Source organism: Xenopus tropicalis, chromosome 9 (assembly GCF_000004195.4).
Source record: "Xenopus tropicalis strain Nigerian chromosome 9, UCB_Xtro_10.0, whole genome shotgun sequence".
In the NCBI taxonomy this organism is placed as follows: domain Eukaryota; kingdom Metazoa; phylum Chordata; class Amphibia; order Anura; family Pipidae; genus Xenopus; species Xenopus tropicalis.
This window is the reverse complement of record NC_030685.2, coordinates 84,421,527-84,435,905: the sequence shown is the minus strand read 5'-3', so window position 1 is coordinate 84,435,905 and position 14,379 is coordinate 84,421,527. Positions and strand designations below refer to the sequence as shown.

Here is a 14,379-nt window from a genome sequence, read left to right as displayed (position 1 = left end):
TCCAAGTTCAAGAGCTTATTGTTTGAATTCATAGTCTAGATTATTAACATTTATTTATATACTAATGACATGTTATTTAGTGGTTTATAATGAATGTTGATCATCCCTGTGAGATTAGTACAGTACCACCAAGTGTGCACAGGTTGTAATTCTTTAGTAACCAATTAGCTTTCTTGTATGTATTTGAAATGTAGAAGGAAAAGCCACACAGTCAAGGGACAGTAAACAAACTGCATGACCCCCAGCATCGGTAGCAACTGTTACAATGAATATGCAGTCGCACTTATTTTTCTTTTTCCCAGGCATATAATTAATCTTAAATAAAGCTCCCCTTAGATTAATTGACTGAGGATGACCAGTCTTAGTCTTCATTTCTAAATTATCATACTTTGGCACGTCTTTGGGGTTATTTTGCTTTTACCCTGTGTAATTTATTTAACATGCTAGAAAACCCTTGGCACTCATATTTTTGTTCACCTTTTTTTTAGGCAAACCAGGCTGCCCGGAAACCAAAATCTGATGGCCAGCTTGATAATTCCCTCCTTGGTTCATCCCTGGTACAGAATTCCATTTTAGTGGATCCGGTATCTGGCATGGCTGCAACCGCAAGCTTTCCCAAGGCGTCTACTTCGTTTCCAGCTCCAGTAGCTTTGAACTCAGGGAACCTGCCTCTCCAGACAAGTCACAATCCCGAGGAAATGGCACTACTGACTTCTACAATGCCAAGTACATCTTATAATATGGGGTCTCATCATGAATGGCCTCAACATCAAGAGCAGCATAGGACTGACCAAATTTATAGCCAGAAACCAGAGGGTGCCCTTCAAGTTCCACAGTACTTTCAGCAAGGGGCTGTACAGATTCACTCTGGGCTACATCATAGGTCTGACAAAGGTTCCGAACATTCTGCTGTTAAATCAGAACATGCTCATAAATCCAGCAGTGGCAAGCATCACGCACAGGTCTATGCTCCATCACTGGCTATATCACACAAAATGTCATTGGACAAGTATAGGGAGAAACGGAAGCTTGAAACGGTGGAACTTGATTCAAGGGACCAATATCCTCCAGGCCACGAGCAGCACAAAAAGCACAGCCAAGCAGCTGCAAGCGGCCCTGTAACATCTCCTATCAAAATGAAAATTCCCCTTGCAAACGAAAAGACTGAGAAACACTCGTCCGATAAAAAGGATAAAGCTGGGTCTCTTAAATTGCGGATACCTATCCCGCCCACGGAAAGAGGCGCAAGCAAAGAGGACTTGAAAATGAAAATCAAAGTTTCTTCGGCAGACAGACACAGCTCGTCCGATGAGGGCAGTGGGAAGAGCAAACACTCTAGTCCGCACGTGAGCAAGGAACACAAAGAGAGGCACAAAGAGCATTCTTCCAACAGGCACCACAGTAGCAGCCACAAGCATTCCCATTCACATAACTTTGGGAGCAACAATAGTAGCAATAAGCTTAGCATGGATGGATTGCAACCAACCGTGTTGAGGAGTCCTGTTGCCCTGCCTAGTGATGGCAGCAGCTCTAGCTCCAGCTCTTCAAGAAAGAGGCCGCATTCCAATGATGCCTCATACAACCACCACTCCAAAATGAGCAAAAGTTCCAAAACTTCAGGTAGTTCTACTAGTTCTTCCTCTGTTAAGCAGTATATATCCTCTCACAACTCTGTTCTTAACCATCCCTTACCCCCTCCTCCCCCTGTCACATACCAGGTGGGCTACGGGCATCTCAGCACCCTCGTGAAACTGGACAAGAAGCCAGTGGAGAGCAACGGCCCTGATGCCAGTCACGAGTACGGTGCAAACAGCCAGCATATGGACTACAAAGATACATTCGACATGCTGGATTCCCTGTTAAGTGCCCAAGGAATGAACATGTGATTTAGCTATTTAGATTTGATAGAGAAATCCCTCCCCTTTTTTTCATTAATTTTTTTTTTTTTTTAATTTAATAAATGTTAGTACAGGAACTTCCTGATCTAACATTGGTGACGTCTGTTGCCGCAGATTCAATACAGTTAATATAAGTGCTGCTTTGACCCTTCGTTCTGAAAAGAAGTGGTTCTAGTAAAAAAATGTCTTTATCTCCACATATGATAGTATTATAAATACTGTAATCGCATGAACGGTGCAAAAAAACAAAAAAAACTCAGTATTTCAAAGATTATATGAACATAAGAATGGGAATGGGTGGCTGCATCCAGGCCTGTAGAATGCTTCGAACATTGCTTATTTATGATTTTCATTAGTGTGGCCAACATTTCTTTGTTGCTTAGATTTTTTGAGCGAGTGTAAATTTTTTTTTTTTTTTCTTTTGTATATTTAAAGTGTATGTATGATATGCATGTCAGAGACAAAGGGATGGAAACAGACTACGCAGGCAACTGTTTACAAGGGGGTGGAGAATAAATGTACATACATTCTTGTATGTTTAGTTATAACCATACAATACTCAGGTTTGGAGCTGCTCGAAGAAAAAAAAAAAAATAGATGAACTTTTATTTTGTCAAAGTTAATCTGTACTAAGCATTGATGGCTTTGTCGCGTCTCATAAAATCCTTGCAATGCAAAACTGGCCTGCCAACTGTTCTTACTGGCCTTTGTGGCATTGGAATGGTGAAAACAGTATGGGCAAGCACAGGCCCTACAGACAGACTATAACTCCCAGCCCTTGACTGTCAGGGTTCTGTGAGTTGGGGTCCAACAACGCCCTGAGGGCCTGCATTTACCCATATCTAGGCTCGCTGAACAGGAAACCACTACAGAGGGTAGTTAACCCCTTGGGCACACTGACAACCCAACTAGTTAATACCACAAAGCCAGATTTTTTTTTTTTTTTTCACCCGTCACTGAGAAGGCAATAGACAGTTGCCTCCATTTTAACCTGACGACTGCATCTGGCATGTGGTTAAGCCTTAGGATTGTGAAGGATAAGCGGAACTAAAAGAAAAAGACAAATAAAAAAAAAAATAAAGTTTACATAATCTTTTTGCTGTGAAGTGCATTTAAGTGTTTATTGGCTTGATGCAGTAATATAGACACAGAGTTGCTACTTAATAATGGTAATGTAGATTAATGTAATTTAAGCATTGAAATTTATAGAAAAAAAAAAAAACCAAGTGAAAAAACTTAGTGAGCTATTAAGTTGTTCTCTTCTTGTGTTTCTTTTGTTTAATATAAATCTATATAAATATATATATATATAAATACATATATAAACACCAGAAATTATTTTGAATAGCTTACGGGGATCATTGTTTTCTTGTTAGTTCTTCAGACTACATGTCGCTCTGAATTGGGAGAGTGTATGTGGTTCCATTTCTTTCCAGATCAATGCAGTCTTCTCAGTGATAGTTTTATGGATAACCCCCAGTGCTCCTCCTATTCCGACAATAAACGAGTTACCACGGACGTGCATTGTATATATGATTTAAGGTTATTTTTTTTTTTTTTAATGTCAACAGTGAAACCACTTTCATTTTACCTGTCCTGCTAGTGTCATTTTGCTTGTATATAGTATGTGCGGTCCTTTGTTTAACATGACTAGCATTTTATATTAAAGGCTTTTACTGCATCTGAACTTCGCATTCATATTTACCATAAGTCCGATCATACTTATTGTAAATGTAATCAATGCTGAGATTAGATCGTTGAAAATAAAAAAAAGGTATATTTTTTATGGAATACTTTGTATTTGAAATGTGTGCTTCTCCGCAAGTCTTAAGGTGCTTTTTTGGAAAACTGGAACTGTAGATAAATATAAATATTGTGCTGTGCGCGCCAGAAAAGGCGCAGAGACTGCTGATGTCTGGGGAAGGGGGGGTAAGTCGACTCTGTTTTGTGGTACGTACAGAGGAACCGGGCTTTTGAGGACGTTTTATTGGTAGACATTCTCATTTGATCGCTCATTGTTTTCTAGACAAATCATGCACAAATGACGGGTAACTTAGGTGACTAGTTAGGTGCTACACTTTGTGTTCTTTGGGGGGTAAAAGCTCTAAACTAGAGATTCCAAACTGGCCACAAGTGAGATACCCAGAGGGCCACAGCTTCAACACTGCAGTTATAAATCAGCAGCTGTGGCACCTACTGGGTAAACTTGGTTGGGCTATACAGGAGCAATGGCAGCCAGGGTAGAAAACGTTCACATTCAACAAAGAAGGGTTAGTTTACCTTTAAGGTAACATTTAGCATTCTGTGAAATGAGAATCTAAGAATAGGACAATTGGCTTTTTTTTTTTTTATAAATAGTGTTTGAATTATTTGCCTCCTCTTTCCAGCAGCCAAAAACTATTCTACGAGGCTTCATTTTCATATCATCGCTACTTAGTGCTTATCTTTCTACTTAGGCTCTTTCCTATTCATCTTTTTTTTCAGTGTCTTGTTGCTATGGTGAATTGGACCCCAGCAACCAGATAGCTGCTGAAATTTCAAACAAACATACTAAAAGTTAATTTGAAGGTAAACTATCCCTTTAATTTAGGGTGATTTTTAATTTTGCCACTACAGCGTGCATGTAGCATTAAGCTCCCAGTTGTGCTTTGCAGGTTCTTTGGATCGACACCACCCTCTGCATCCCAAAGCCACAGCGTGTAGGTAGTCATGTTTTAGTTGTTTGTAGGAAATGGGGTGCTGTGGAATGTGCTAGTGTGACGTGCAGGAACCAAGCATTTCTTGCTAATTTTCTGAAGGTTTTATTTTCAGTTTAACCCCTATAAGTAGTTTGGGTTATACAGACCCCTGGCAGGGTTCTTCTACATGTGGTGCTACAACCCAGAGCATCTGACTTAGTGTGTGCAAAGTGTATCGTATTAGCATTTCTACTTGTGAATAGAAGCTGCCATATTGCTTTGACCACTGAGGCAAGCTTTATAGACTGACATAGAAAAGCAGATACAATGACTGAAGATACACAACAGAATGGTGTAGATTTTTGGTCTTAATGGTTGTGGGGGTTAGTCTTCCAGCTTTGTGGAGAATAATGCTGCTCCACCATAGGCATGTAGCTATGGATATATACAATATAAATGGAGCAATATTGCACATTAGTGTAGTTGTAGTTTGCCTGGAATGAACTGTGCACCTAATAACTCATGGTCTGTATGTGAAAAGAAAAGCGTATAAGCCCAAACTGTACATTTTCCCTTAAGGAAATAACACCTGGAAAGCTTTAAGCTACCCATTGCCCCCCATTAACTTATATGGTACTCCTGCAAGTGCTTGTCAGCAATAGCAGTGGTTTTTGGTCTGCCATTACCCTTGGGGTGAAGACACACAGAGCTACTAGTAGCAGCTATTTGTCACAGCTTCTAAAATAGACAATGCTGATAATTGTCTCTACGTGTGTTTTAGCAGAGGCAATTCTCAGTTTTGTCTATGGCAGGGGATTTTCTAGCTTTTAGTAGCTGCTACTAGTAGCTCAGTGTGTCTTCACCCTTACACACTCAGCAGGACAATAGAATTGTTTAATGCCAAATAACACTCTTAGTAAGGCTGAAGGGCTTACTATAAGCATCTTTCCAATATCCATAGATTACATATTTTCACTGTTTGTGACCATGTTTGCTACTAAAAGTAGTGTCTGTTTATATAATCTCTGCTCAGACTTGTGCTGCTTTGTTTGTACCAGAGAATATAAATGAACAGACACAGCAATTACATATACACCCAACAATAAACCCAGTGAGAATCATGAATCAATTGAAAAGTTAGAAAGTTGCTTAGAATAACCTTTTTTTTTTATTTTTCATTTGGGAAAAAAATAATTTTAGACCAATCATAAGGAGGCCGTCACTGAAACTATAGCTTCTCATAACCTAGATCAGTTTATATAGAATGTCTTTATTTATATAATAAGGTCAATAATCACCTGTGAGATGAGTAAATAATGCTTGTGTCAGAGATACTGTCTGCCTGTTTTAGTTTAATAGCTACAAAATGGGAATATTGGTGAAATCCTCAGCCCCACTGGGTATCTCTGATAGGTGGGATTGTTCTATTTCAGCCAATCCACCACCACCACAGCTAATAACATGGACACGTGCACATTTGTATGACTTTATGGTTTGGGGAGCTGTTGTCTGAAGCTCTGCTTTATGAAAGATTGGTGTAATTACAATTTCAAATTGTATTCTTTTTTTTTTTTTCTTTTTTTTTTTTTTTTAAATAAATATTTTTCACAAATCACTGGTGAAATCACATTATTGCCGTTTGCCATTTTGTTAAATGGTGCAACAATTCAGAGAATTTGTTTCATAGGTAAGGCAATTGAATATGTTACAAATATATTCTGTGTGTGTATATATATTTGTGTGTATATATATATATGTATATATATGTGTGTGTGTGTGTGTGTATATATATATCTATATATCTATATCTATATCTATGACAAAGTGGAGCACTCGTAAGACTTACAAGTGAGTGAAAAAGTTTTTGTCAATGTTTTGGTCCTGCTAAGAGAGGTCCTTTTGGCAGGTCTGAAACTCTCCATTTCTTTACGTGGATATACATATAGGGCATATATATATGTGTGTGTGTGTGTGTGTGTGTATCTATGTGTGTGTGTGTGTGTATATATATGTATATATGTGTGTATGTATATATATGATATATATTCAACATTGTAAAATCTTTTTCTCTGTAATTATATGTATGTGTGTGTATATATACTATATATGTGTGTGTTATATATATATATCCGGTACAATGTACTATGTTATAATTACAGAGATAAAGATTTTAAAATTTTATTATTTTTATTATTATTTGATCAAAATGGAACCTATGGGAGATGACCTTCCCTTAATTAGGAACTTTCTGGATGATGGGTTTCTGGCTAATGGATCTTATACCTGTATTTTTATTTAAATGTTTTCAGAACATATGGTCCAAAGTTCTTGTTGCTCATAATGCATTTGTGTGGGTTACAGTAGCCCAGAGGCACCTTGCTTTCTGATCTGCAAAAGCATATTTATTTAAAATGAATCTGTTCTCTAACGCACCTGATGTGTACAAATGCTCACTTGTAATTAGTATACAGAATGCAAATGTTATATAGAGGGATGTATTCTAAATGTGCAGTATCAAAGGTCAAATTAAGTTTGTTAGCCTCCCCCAGTAATTACAATTAGTGATGAGCGATAAACCATTTAAACATTAAATAAACCCAACAGAACAGACCTATTGGGTTTATTTCATGGTTAAATGATTCCCTTTTCTCTGTAATAATAAAACAGTACCTGTACTTGATCCCAACTAAGATATAATTACCCCTTATTGGGGGCAGAACAGCCCTATTGGGTTTATTTAATGGTTAAATGATTCCCTTTTCTCTGTAATAATAAAACAGTACCTGTACTTGATCCCAACTAAGATATAATTACCCCTTATTGGGGCAGAACAGCCCTATTGGGTTTATTTAATGGTTAAATGATTCCCTTTTCTCTGTAATAATAAAACAGTACCTGTACTTGATCCCAACTAAGATATAATTACCCCTTATTGGGGCAGAACAGCCCTATTGGGTTTATTTCATGGTTAAATGATTCCCTTTTCTCTGTAATAATAAAACAGTACCTGTACTTGATCCCAACTAAGATATAATTACCCCTTATTGGGGCAGAACAGCCCTATTGGGTTTATTTCATGGTTAAATGATTCCCTTTTCTCTGTAATAATAAAACAGTACCTGTACTTGATCCCAACTAAGATATAATTACCCCTTATTGGGGGCAGAACAGCCCTATTGGGTTTATTTAATGGTTAAATGATTCCCTTTTCTCTGTAATAATAAAACAGTACCTGTACTTGATCCCAACTAAGATATAATTACCCCTTATTGGGGGCAGAACAGCCCTATTGGGTTTATTTAATGGTTAAATGATTCCCTTTTCTCTGTAATAATAAAACAGTACCTGTACTTGATCCCAACTAAGATATAATTACCCCTTATTGGGGGCAGAACAGCCCTATTTGGGTTTATTTAATGGTTAAATGATTCCCTTTTCTCTGTAATAATAAAACAGTACCTGTACTTGATCCCAACTAAGATATAATTACCCCTTATTGGGGGCAGAACAGCCCTATTGGGTTTATTTAATGGTTAAATGATTCGCTTTTCTCTGTAATAATAAAACAGTACCTGTACTTGATCCCAACTAAGATATAATTACCCCTTATTGGGGGCAGAACAATCCTAGTGGGTTTAATTACGGTTTAAATATATTTTTTTTTTTTGCAAACTTAAGGTAGGAGATCCGAATAACAGAAAAAACCCTTATGCGGAAAACCCCAGGTCCCAAGCATTCTGGATAATTGGTCCCATGCCTGTACTGTTTTATTATTACAGGGAAAAGGAAATCATTTTTTAAAAGATGAGAATTATTTGATTTTGGGAGATGGCCTTCCCTTAATTTGGAACTTTCTGGATAACAGGTCCCATACCTGTACTGGAGGCTGCAGGACAATTATTTTACCTTTACTTCTCCTTTAATATTAATATAGGAGCAGCTAAAATAACTATAATATTACATTTTTAAAAGTGCTGGGTGTTTTATTGTTGCAAATGAATGTGGCTCCAGTTGTTGGGGCGTCTCTCCTAAACAGATATAGAAAGAATTTGTTTGTACTTATAATGTGTGTTTCACCTGTTGCAGACAGTGATAAACCAAGACAAGTTGCCATTGGGCTTTAATTCTCTTTCAGTTTGGAATTCAAACTATTTGGTTGCTAGTGTCCCGCTTACCCTAGCAACTAAACCGTGTTTTGAATGGCAGGCTGGAAGAGAAGTAACAACAAAAATCAATTTATGAGTAGATGGATTTGCTGACCCTGGCAACCAGAAACCTGAATTTGGCAAAACTAAAAGGCAAATAATTAAAATAAAACCTATTTTCTCGGAAAATCACTGCCTAAAGGTAAAGCTAAACTTCTTGCTGAATATGATTTGCTGTTACCTGCAGGCTTGCTGCTGTATTGTCAGTGTTCAGCTGTGTTACCTGAGCATGGTAGAACTTGAGCTTTATATGTGTAATGTTTTTTGTTTGTTTGTTTTTTGTGGGGAGGGAAAGTGTTTTCTGTTTGCCTGCTTCATATCCTGTTTCAATTAAACAGCCAGAAGGGACACTGTCTGTAATAGATAAAGATTGTATTAGTAGGTAAAAACAATGTAATTTTTGGGTGATAAAAGTGGTTTAAACTTTTTCTTTCAAAACAGCAGTCCTGCCCTGCTTTATGGCTGAGATTCTAGCTATCTGTATAACAGAGCATTCTGTCACAGTGGCACAGATCCTATCTGATCCCCCCATTGTAAGCAGCAGTCCTGCCCTGCTTTATGGCTGAGATTCTAGCTATCTGTATAACAGAGCATTCTGTCACAGTGGCACAGATCCTATCTGATCCCCCATTGTAAGCAGCAGTCCTGCCCTGCTTTATGGCTGAGATTCTAGCTATCTGTATAACAGAGCATTCTGTTACAGTGGCACAGATCCTATCTGACCCCCCCATTGTAAGCAGCAGTCCTGCCCTGCTTTATGGCTGAGATTCTAGCTATCTGTATAACAGAGCATTCTGTCACAGTGGCACAGATCCTATCTGATCCCCCCATTGTAAGCAGCAGTCCTGCCCTGCTTTATGGCTGAGATTCTAGCTATCTGTATAACAGAGCATTCTGTCACAGTGGCACAGATCCTATCTGATCCCCCCCCCCCCCCCCCCCCCCCCATTGTAAGCAGCAGTCCTGCCCTGCTTTATGGCTGAGATTCTAGCTATCTGTATAACAGAGCATTCTGTCACAGTGGCACAGATCCTATCTGATCCCCCCCATTGTAAGCAGCAGTCCTGCCCTGCTTTATGGCTGAGATTCTAGCTATCTGTATAACAGAGCATTCTGTCACAGTGGCACAGATCCTATCTGATCCCCCCATTGTAAGCAGCAGTCCTGCCCTGCTTTATGGCTGAGATTCTAGCTATCTGTATAACAGAGCATTCTGTCAGTGGCACAGATCCTATCTGATCCCCCCCCCCCCATTGTAAGCAGCAGTCCTGCCCTGCTTTATGGCTGAGATTCTAGCTATCTGTATAACAGAGCATTCTGTCACAGTGGCACAGATCCTATCTGATCCCCCCCCCCCCCCATTATAAGCAGCAGTCCTGCCCTGCTTTATGGCTGAGATCCTATCTGATCCCCCCCCCCCCATTGTAAGCAGCAGTTCTGGCCTGCTTTATGGCTGAGATTCTAAACAGAGAGAATGTGATTCTAAGCAACATTCCAGTATACAATAATTTTCACTGATTTTCTTTATCACCTCATTGCTTGCCTGATTACAGAACCAATGCATCAGAAACCAGGTCTCCCCAGCCAAAACTGAGCGGTTCCTCCATTTCTTTTGGCCAGCTGACAGAAATTGCCAGGACAGATAAAGGTCCCCATACACGGGCCGATTGTAGCTGCCGATTTGGCAGCTTATCCGGCCCATGTAGGGGAAGAAACGAGGGGCCTGACCGACATCTGGCCTGAAATTGGCCAAATATCGATCGGTGAAGAGCTGACTGCTAATACAGCATCTCAGTGGTATATGAAGTCAGAACTAACAGCTGAGAGAATAGTAACAGGTACTGCTCAATAGCAAATTTACACATATTGAAAATGTATTAATGTATATTAGAATTAGCCCCACATGGGGATGGGTCTCCCCTCCAATCACAATGGAGCTGAAAATATAGGCTGTTTGTGTGACTAAGGGCATCAACCAACCCCAAATGCTGCAGTTTTGTAATAATCCTGCTTTTTTGGCCTTTTTAAAGGTAATATATATCCCTGTGCCACTTGTGTAGATCTGCCTATAACATTGTGTATTTACTGTGTCCTTCAAGTATGATGTTGGGGGCACACTGGGCTATTAGTAGCACAATGGGTAGGGGTAGAATGATCATAGTTGCCCCCATTCACTTGTACTGACTCTTGGCTACCAACCCCACACTTGTAGGAGGCTGCCATAGAACTGAAGGGGGTTCTCATGATCATCTAGTCCCCTGCCCGAGGAGCTAATATCTGTGGGGACAAAATGCTCCAAAAATTCTAGTGCCATTACCATTAAAGGGTAAGTTGTCTTGGAATGAAACTGGTCCCATTTAAATGTACCCCCAGTGGGAACCTCCTGAGCAACACAAGAACCCATCTCTGCACATAAGCTATTTACCCTCATACTTCTTAGGGAAACTGTATTGCAGCCCCCTGTATGTGTACTACAGATATACAGAGAATGAATATACCGTGGGCTGTGGTTAATGTTCCTTTTATACCAATAAAGAGCTGAGCTAGATATTTCCAGGTGTGTCTGACTTGGCCAGGCAGAAACTTCATGTGTTCTATGGAAATACCTGTTACCTGTGTATATGGGCCATGGATACAGAAGCTTCATAGGGCAAAGCCATTGCCAACTTACCTGTAGAGATGTGCCCCCCTGCCCTGCGTGGATCCATAAGGTAAGTGATTGCTTATATGTGTAGACAATAGGGTATCTCCATGTCATTCTGTGCTTTTCTTTGTTTTGTATGTGAGAAAGTGCCGCAAATGTTATCAGAAATGTATATTCCTGGTAGCCATGTTGGTATTGGTAGTAGCCATACTGGGCCTGCTTGTAGAATAACCAGGGTATGGTGTCTGCATCTTCCCTTTTTATGAATCAGTCGTAACCATTGTCTCAGAATAGCGCTCTCTACATCATAGTAGTTAGTTTAAAGGTGAACCACCCCTATAAAGGAGACGGAAAGGTAAAAACTAAGTAAGCTTTATCAGAAAGGTCTATGAGTCCTCTATCAAAAGAAATACAGGATTTCTTGTCTCCTTTTGTGTAAACATGTTCTTCAGTATCAGACTTCCTCTCTTAGAAAAATCCTTCAGGGCACGAGTCTGCTCAGTTTGCTTTTCATCCCCCTCCCATAAGAATTTGCTCCCCCTACCAACCCTGTGTAATCTAAGCTACCAGCAGCCAGAGCTGCAGCAGGAAGCTACAGAGACCAAGCTAAAATGGCAGCTGCTATCTTAAACAAACAGAGGGAGCTTCTAGGGCTCTTTTCCAGGTATGGTAAAGCTTTCTGCAGAAAAAATATACCGTTCTAGCTTGTACTATTGTGGCTATCTCCTGAATCTGAATCCTTCAAAAAGTGCTTGGATGTGACTGATTCCTGGGTTCAGTGTATCACTAATCTATACCAGCCATTCCTACAGGAAACCAATGTAAAATTGCTGAGTGCTCTTCTGAGCACTTTTGCAACCAACATATATTTTCTTTCTCTAGTTTTTAAGATATTAGCAGTTTTTTTTAGCTTATAATATAATTAATTAGGGTACCACCTGCTGGGCAATACATCCTTTTTTTGGGAGGGGGGGGGTTATTGGAACAGACTGGTTTAAATCTGGTCTCTCTATGAAGAATGTATGTTGGCGTCACTTTGACAGACTCATCTTTTAGGCAAAGGATCGGACTGATTCCTGCGTTAGAAAAGATTGCTGAGATGAGGATGCTGAAAATGAACGTGACTAATTCAGAATTATTAATAAGGCTTTTTGTTTGTGTGAGGTGAAGCTTATATTACATCTTCATTTCTGAGACCGTTTCCCTTTAATTTCCTAGGAAGAGAAGCATCTGGTAATGTTGGAGCTGCCCAGATACATTAGATGGCCCTTCTCCTCTCACTAAGGTCATTTTTTATCAAAACACCCCCACCAGGGGAAGCTATAGCCGGTTGTAACCAAAATGACCAGCAGTTGGCGCTGTATCTGATTAAATGTAACAGCAGATTAAAGGACATGTAAACCCTCCATACAAAAACGTAATCAGTAAACTGGGGGAGATGTTGCCCAACGTATATACATGTTAGTAAAATGTAGTGTTTACACGTCCTTTTAAAGGAGAAGGAAAGGCTAGTAAAGAGTTAATCTCAAGCTGCAGGCATACCTTCAGTTGTCTCAATAGTGCCCTTAGGCTGATGCCACACGTGGCGTTTTTACACTGCGTATTTTCTCAGCATAAAAACGCCGCACAAGCCACACAGCCCCTGACTATGGCATTTTTCAGCCTAGTGCTGGTGACGGTGCAAATCCCGTTCCCATGGTGCTAATAGTGCGAAATAGAAAAAAACGCCGCGTATTTCCGCTAGGTCTGGCAGCTGCCTTTGTGTATACATAGGAATAGCTTGCTGTGCAAATACTGGCGTATTTCGGCCAACGCTTGAAAAATCCGTGCTAAGGCGTTTTCTAGCGTATTTACGCTTTGTGTGGTTTGCTTCGAGTCTTTTCAAGTTATTTCTATGGATGATGATATCGGGCGTTTTTCAGCCGCCGAGAGAATTAGAAAATACGCAGAGTAAAAACGCCTTGTGTGGCATCAGCCTTAAGTCTCCCCATATTTCTCCTGTCCAGATGATCAGAAGCCTCATAGGAAAAAAACTGCTGAGCTGTGTAAAGAAAGTTCCCATAATGCCTCACTCCTGCACCCAGACCGGTGTACATACTCCGTAAGACTGAGTCAGCTTCCTGCTGATTGGCTCAGATCCACATTCCTAAGGGGGGGGAGTGAGTCCTTAGCATTCTTGAGGGAGGGGGGAGCGGGAGAGGGGAGAGAGCTGTGTGTCTCTGGCACAGGAAAACAAAGACACAACAAATCCTGTTTTTTTTTTTTGATAGAGGACTCAGTGCAGCGTTTCTGTGAGTGCTTATGGCTGTATTTTCATAGATCTTTCTGATAAAGCTTAATTCGTTTTTACTTTTCCTTCTCCTTTACTACCAAGATCTTGGCATTAGGAGAGGGGCACTGGAATAAGTGGTACTGAGTAATAATGTTACATAATGGCTTGGGTCTTGGCTGGGTCGTAGCGCTCTGTGCGTAGCAGCCTCGTGCACTGGATGGCAACCGTGCCAAATATAAGCTATATAGTCTACCTGGCTACTCCTGTTGGGCCCCATGGTTGGAAGGGGCCCCAAGAAACATAAAAATGCTATTTGTGGATTGCAAAGGGGATGGGCTTTGAGGTTAATTAAAGTCAAATAAAACTAGGGATGCACCAAATCCAGGATTTGGTACAGGATTTGGCTTTTTTCACCAGGATTTAGGTTCAGCTGAATCCATAACTTTTTGCTGCACGGGGGGTTATTTTTGGCCGCCTTTTGCTTGATTTGCATATGCAAATTAGTATTTCACAAAGGATTCTTGGTTCAGCCAAATCCCAAAATGGTGGATTCAGTGCATCCCTAAAAACAATTGTCCTTGCCGTCAGTCTGATTCTGATTGGCACAGACACTAAAGGTGGCCACACATGTGGCGATTGTAGATCGTACAATCTGCCACTAACCATTCAGGACTGAAACGGC

The 14,379-nt window shown here is 40.1% G+C and overlaps 1 protein-coding gene across 3 annotated transcripts in view; it reads left to right on the top strand.

The window, feature by feature from the left end:
• The window catches only part of ccnt2 (cyclin T2), a 32,831-nt gene that overhangs the window by 11,230 nt on the left and 7,222 nt on the right, over positions 1-14,379 (top strand). The window contains exons 9-10 of one of the 3 annotated variants that reach the window (XM_004917646.4): positions 489-1,620; positions 1,719-3,770. In XM_004917646.4, the coding sequence (XP_004917703.1) occupies positions 489-1,620; positions 1,719-1,786 (1,200 nt within the window). In that variant the 3' untranslated portion in view covers positions 1,787-3,770. Of the gene's footprint in view, positions 1-488; positions 3,771-14,379 lie in introns of those variants that run through there. The other 2 variants (XM_004917648.4, XM_002941421.5) reach the window with 2 other exon arrangements.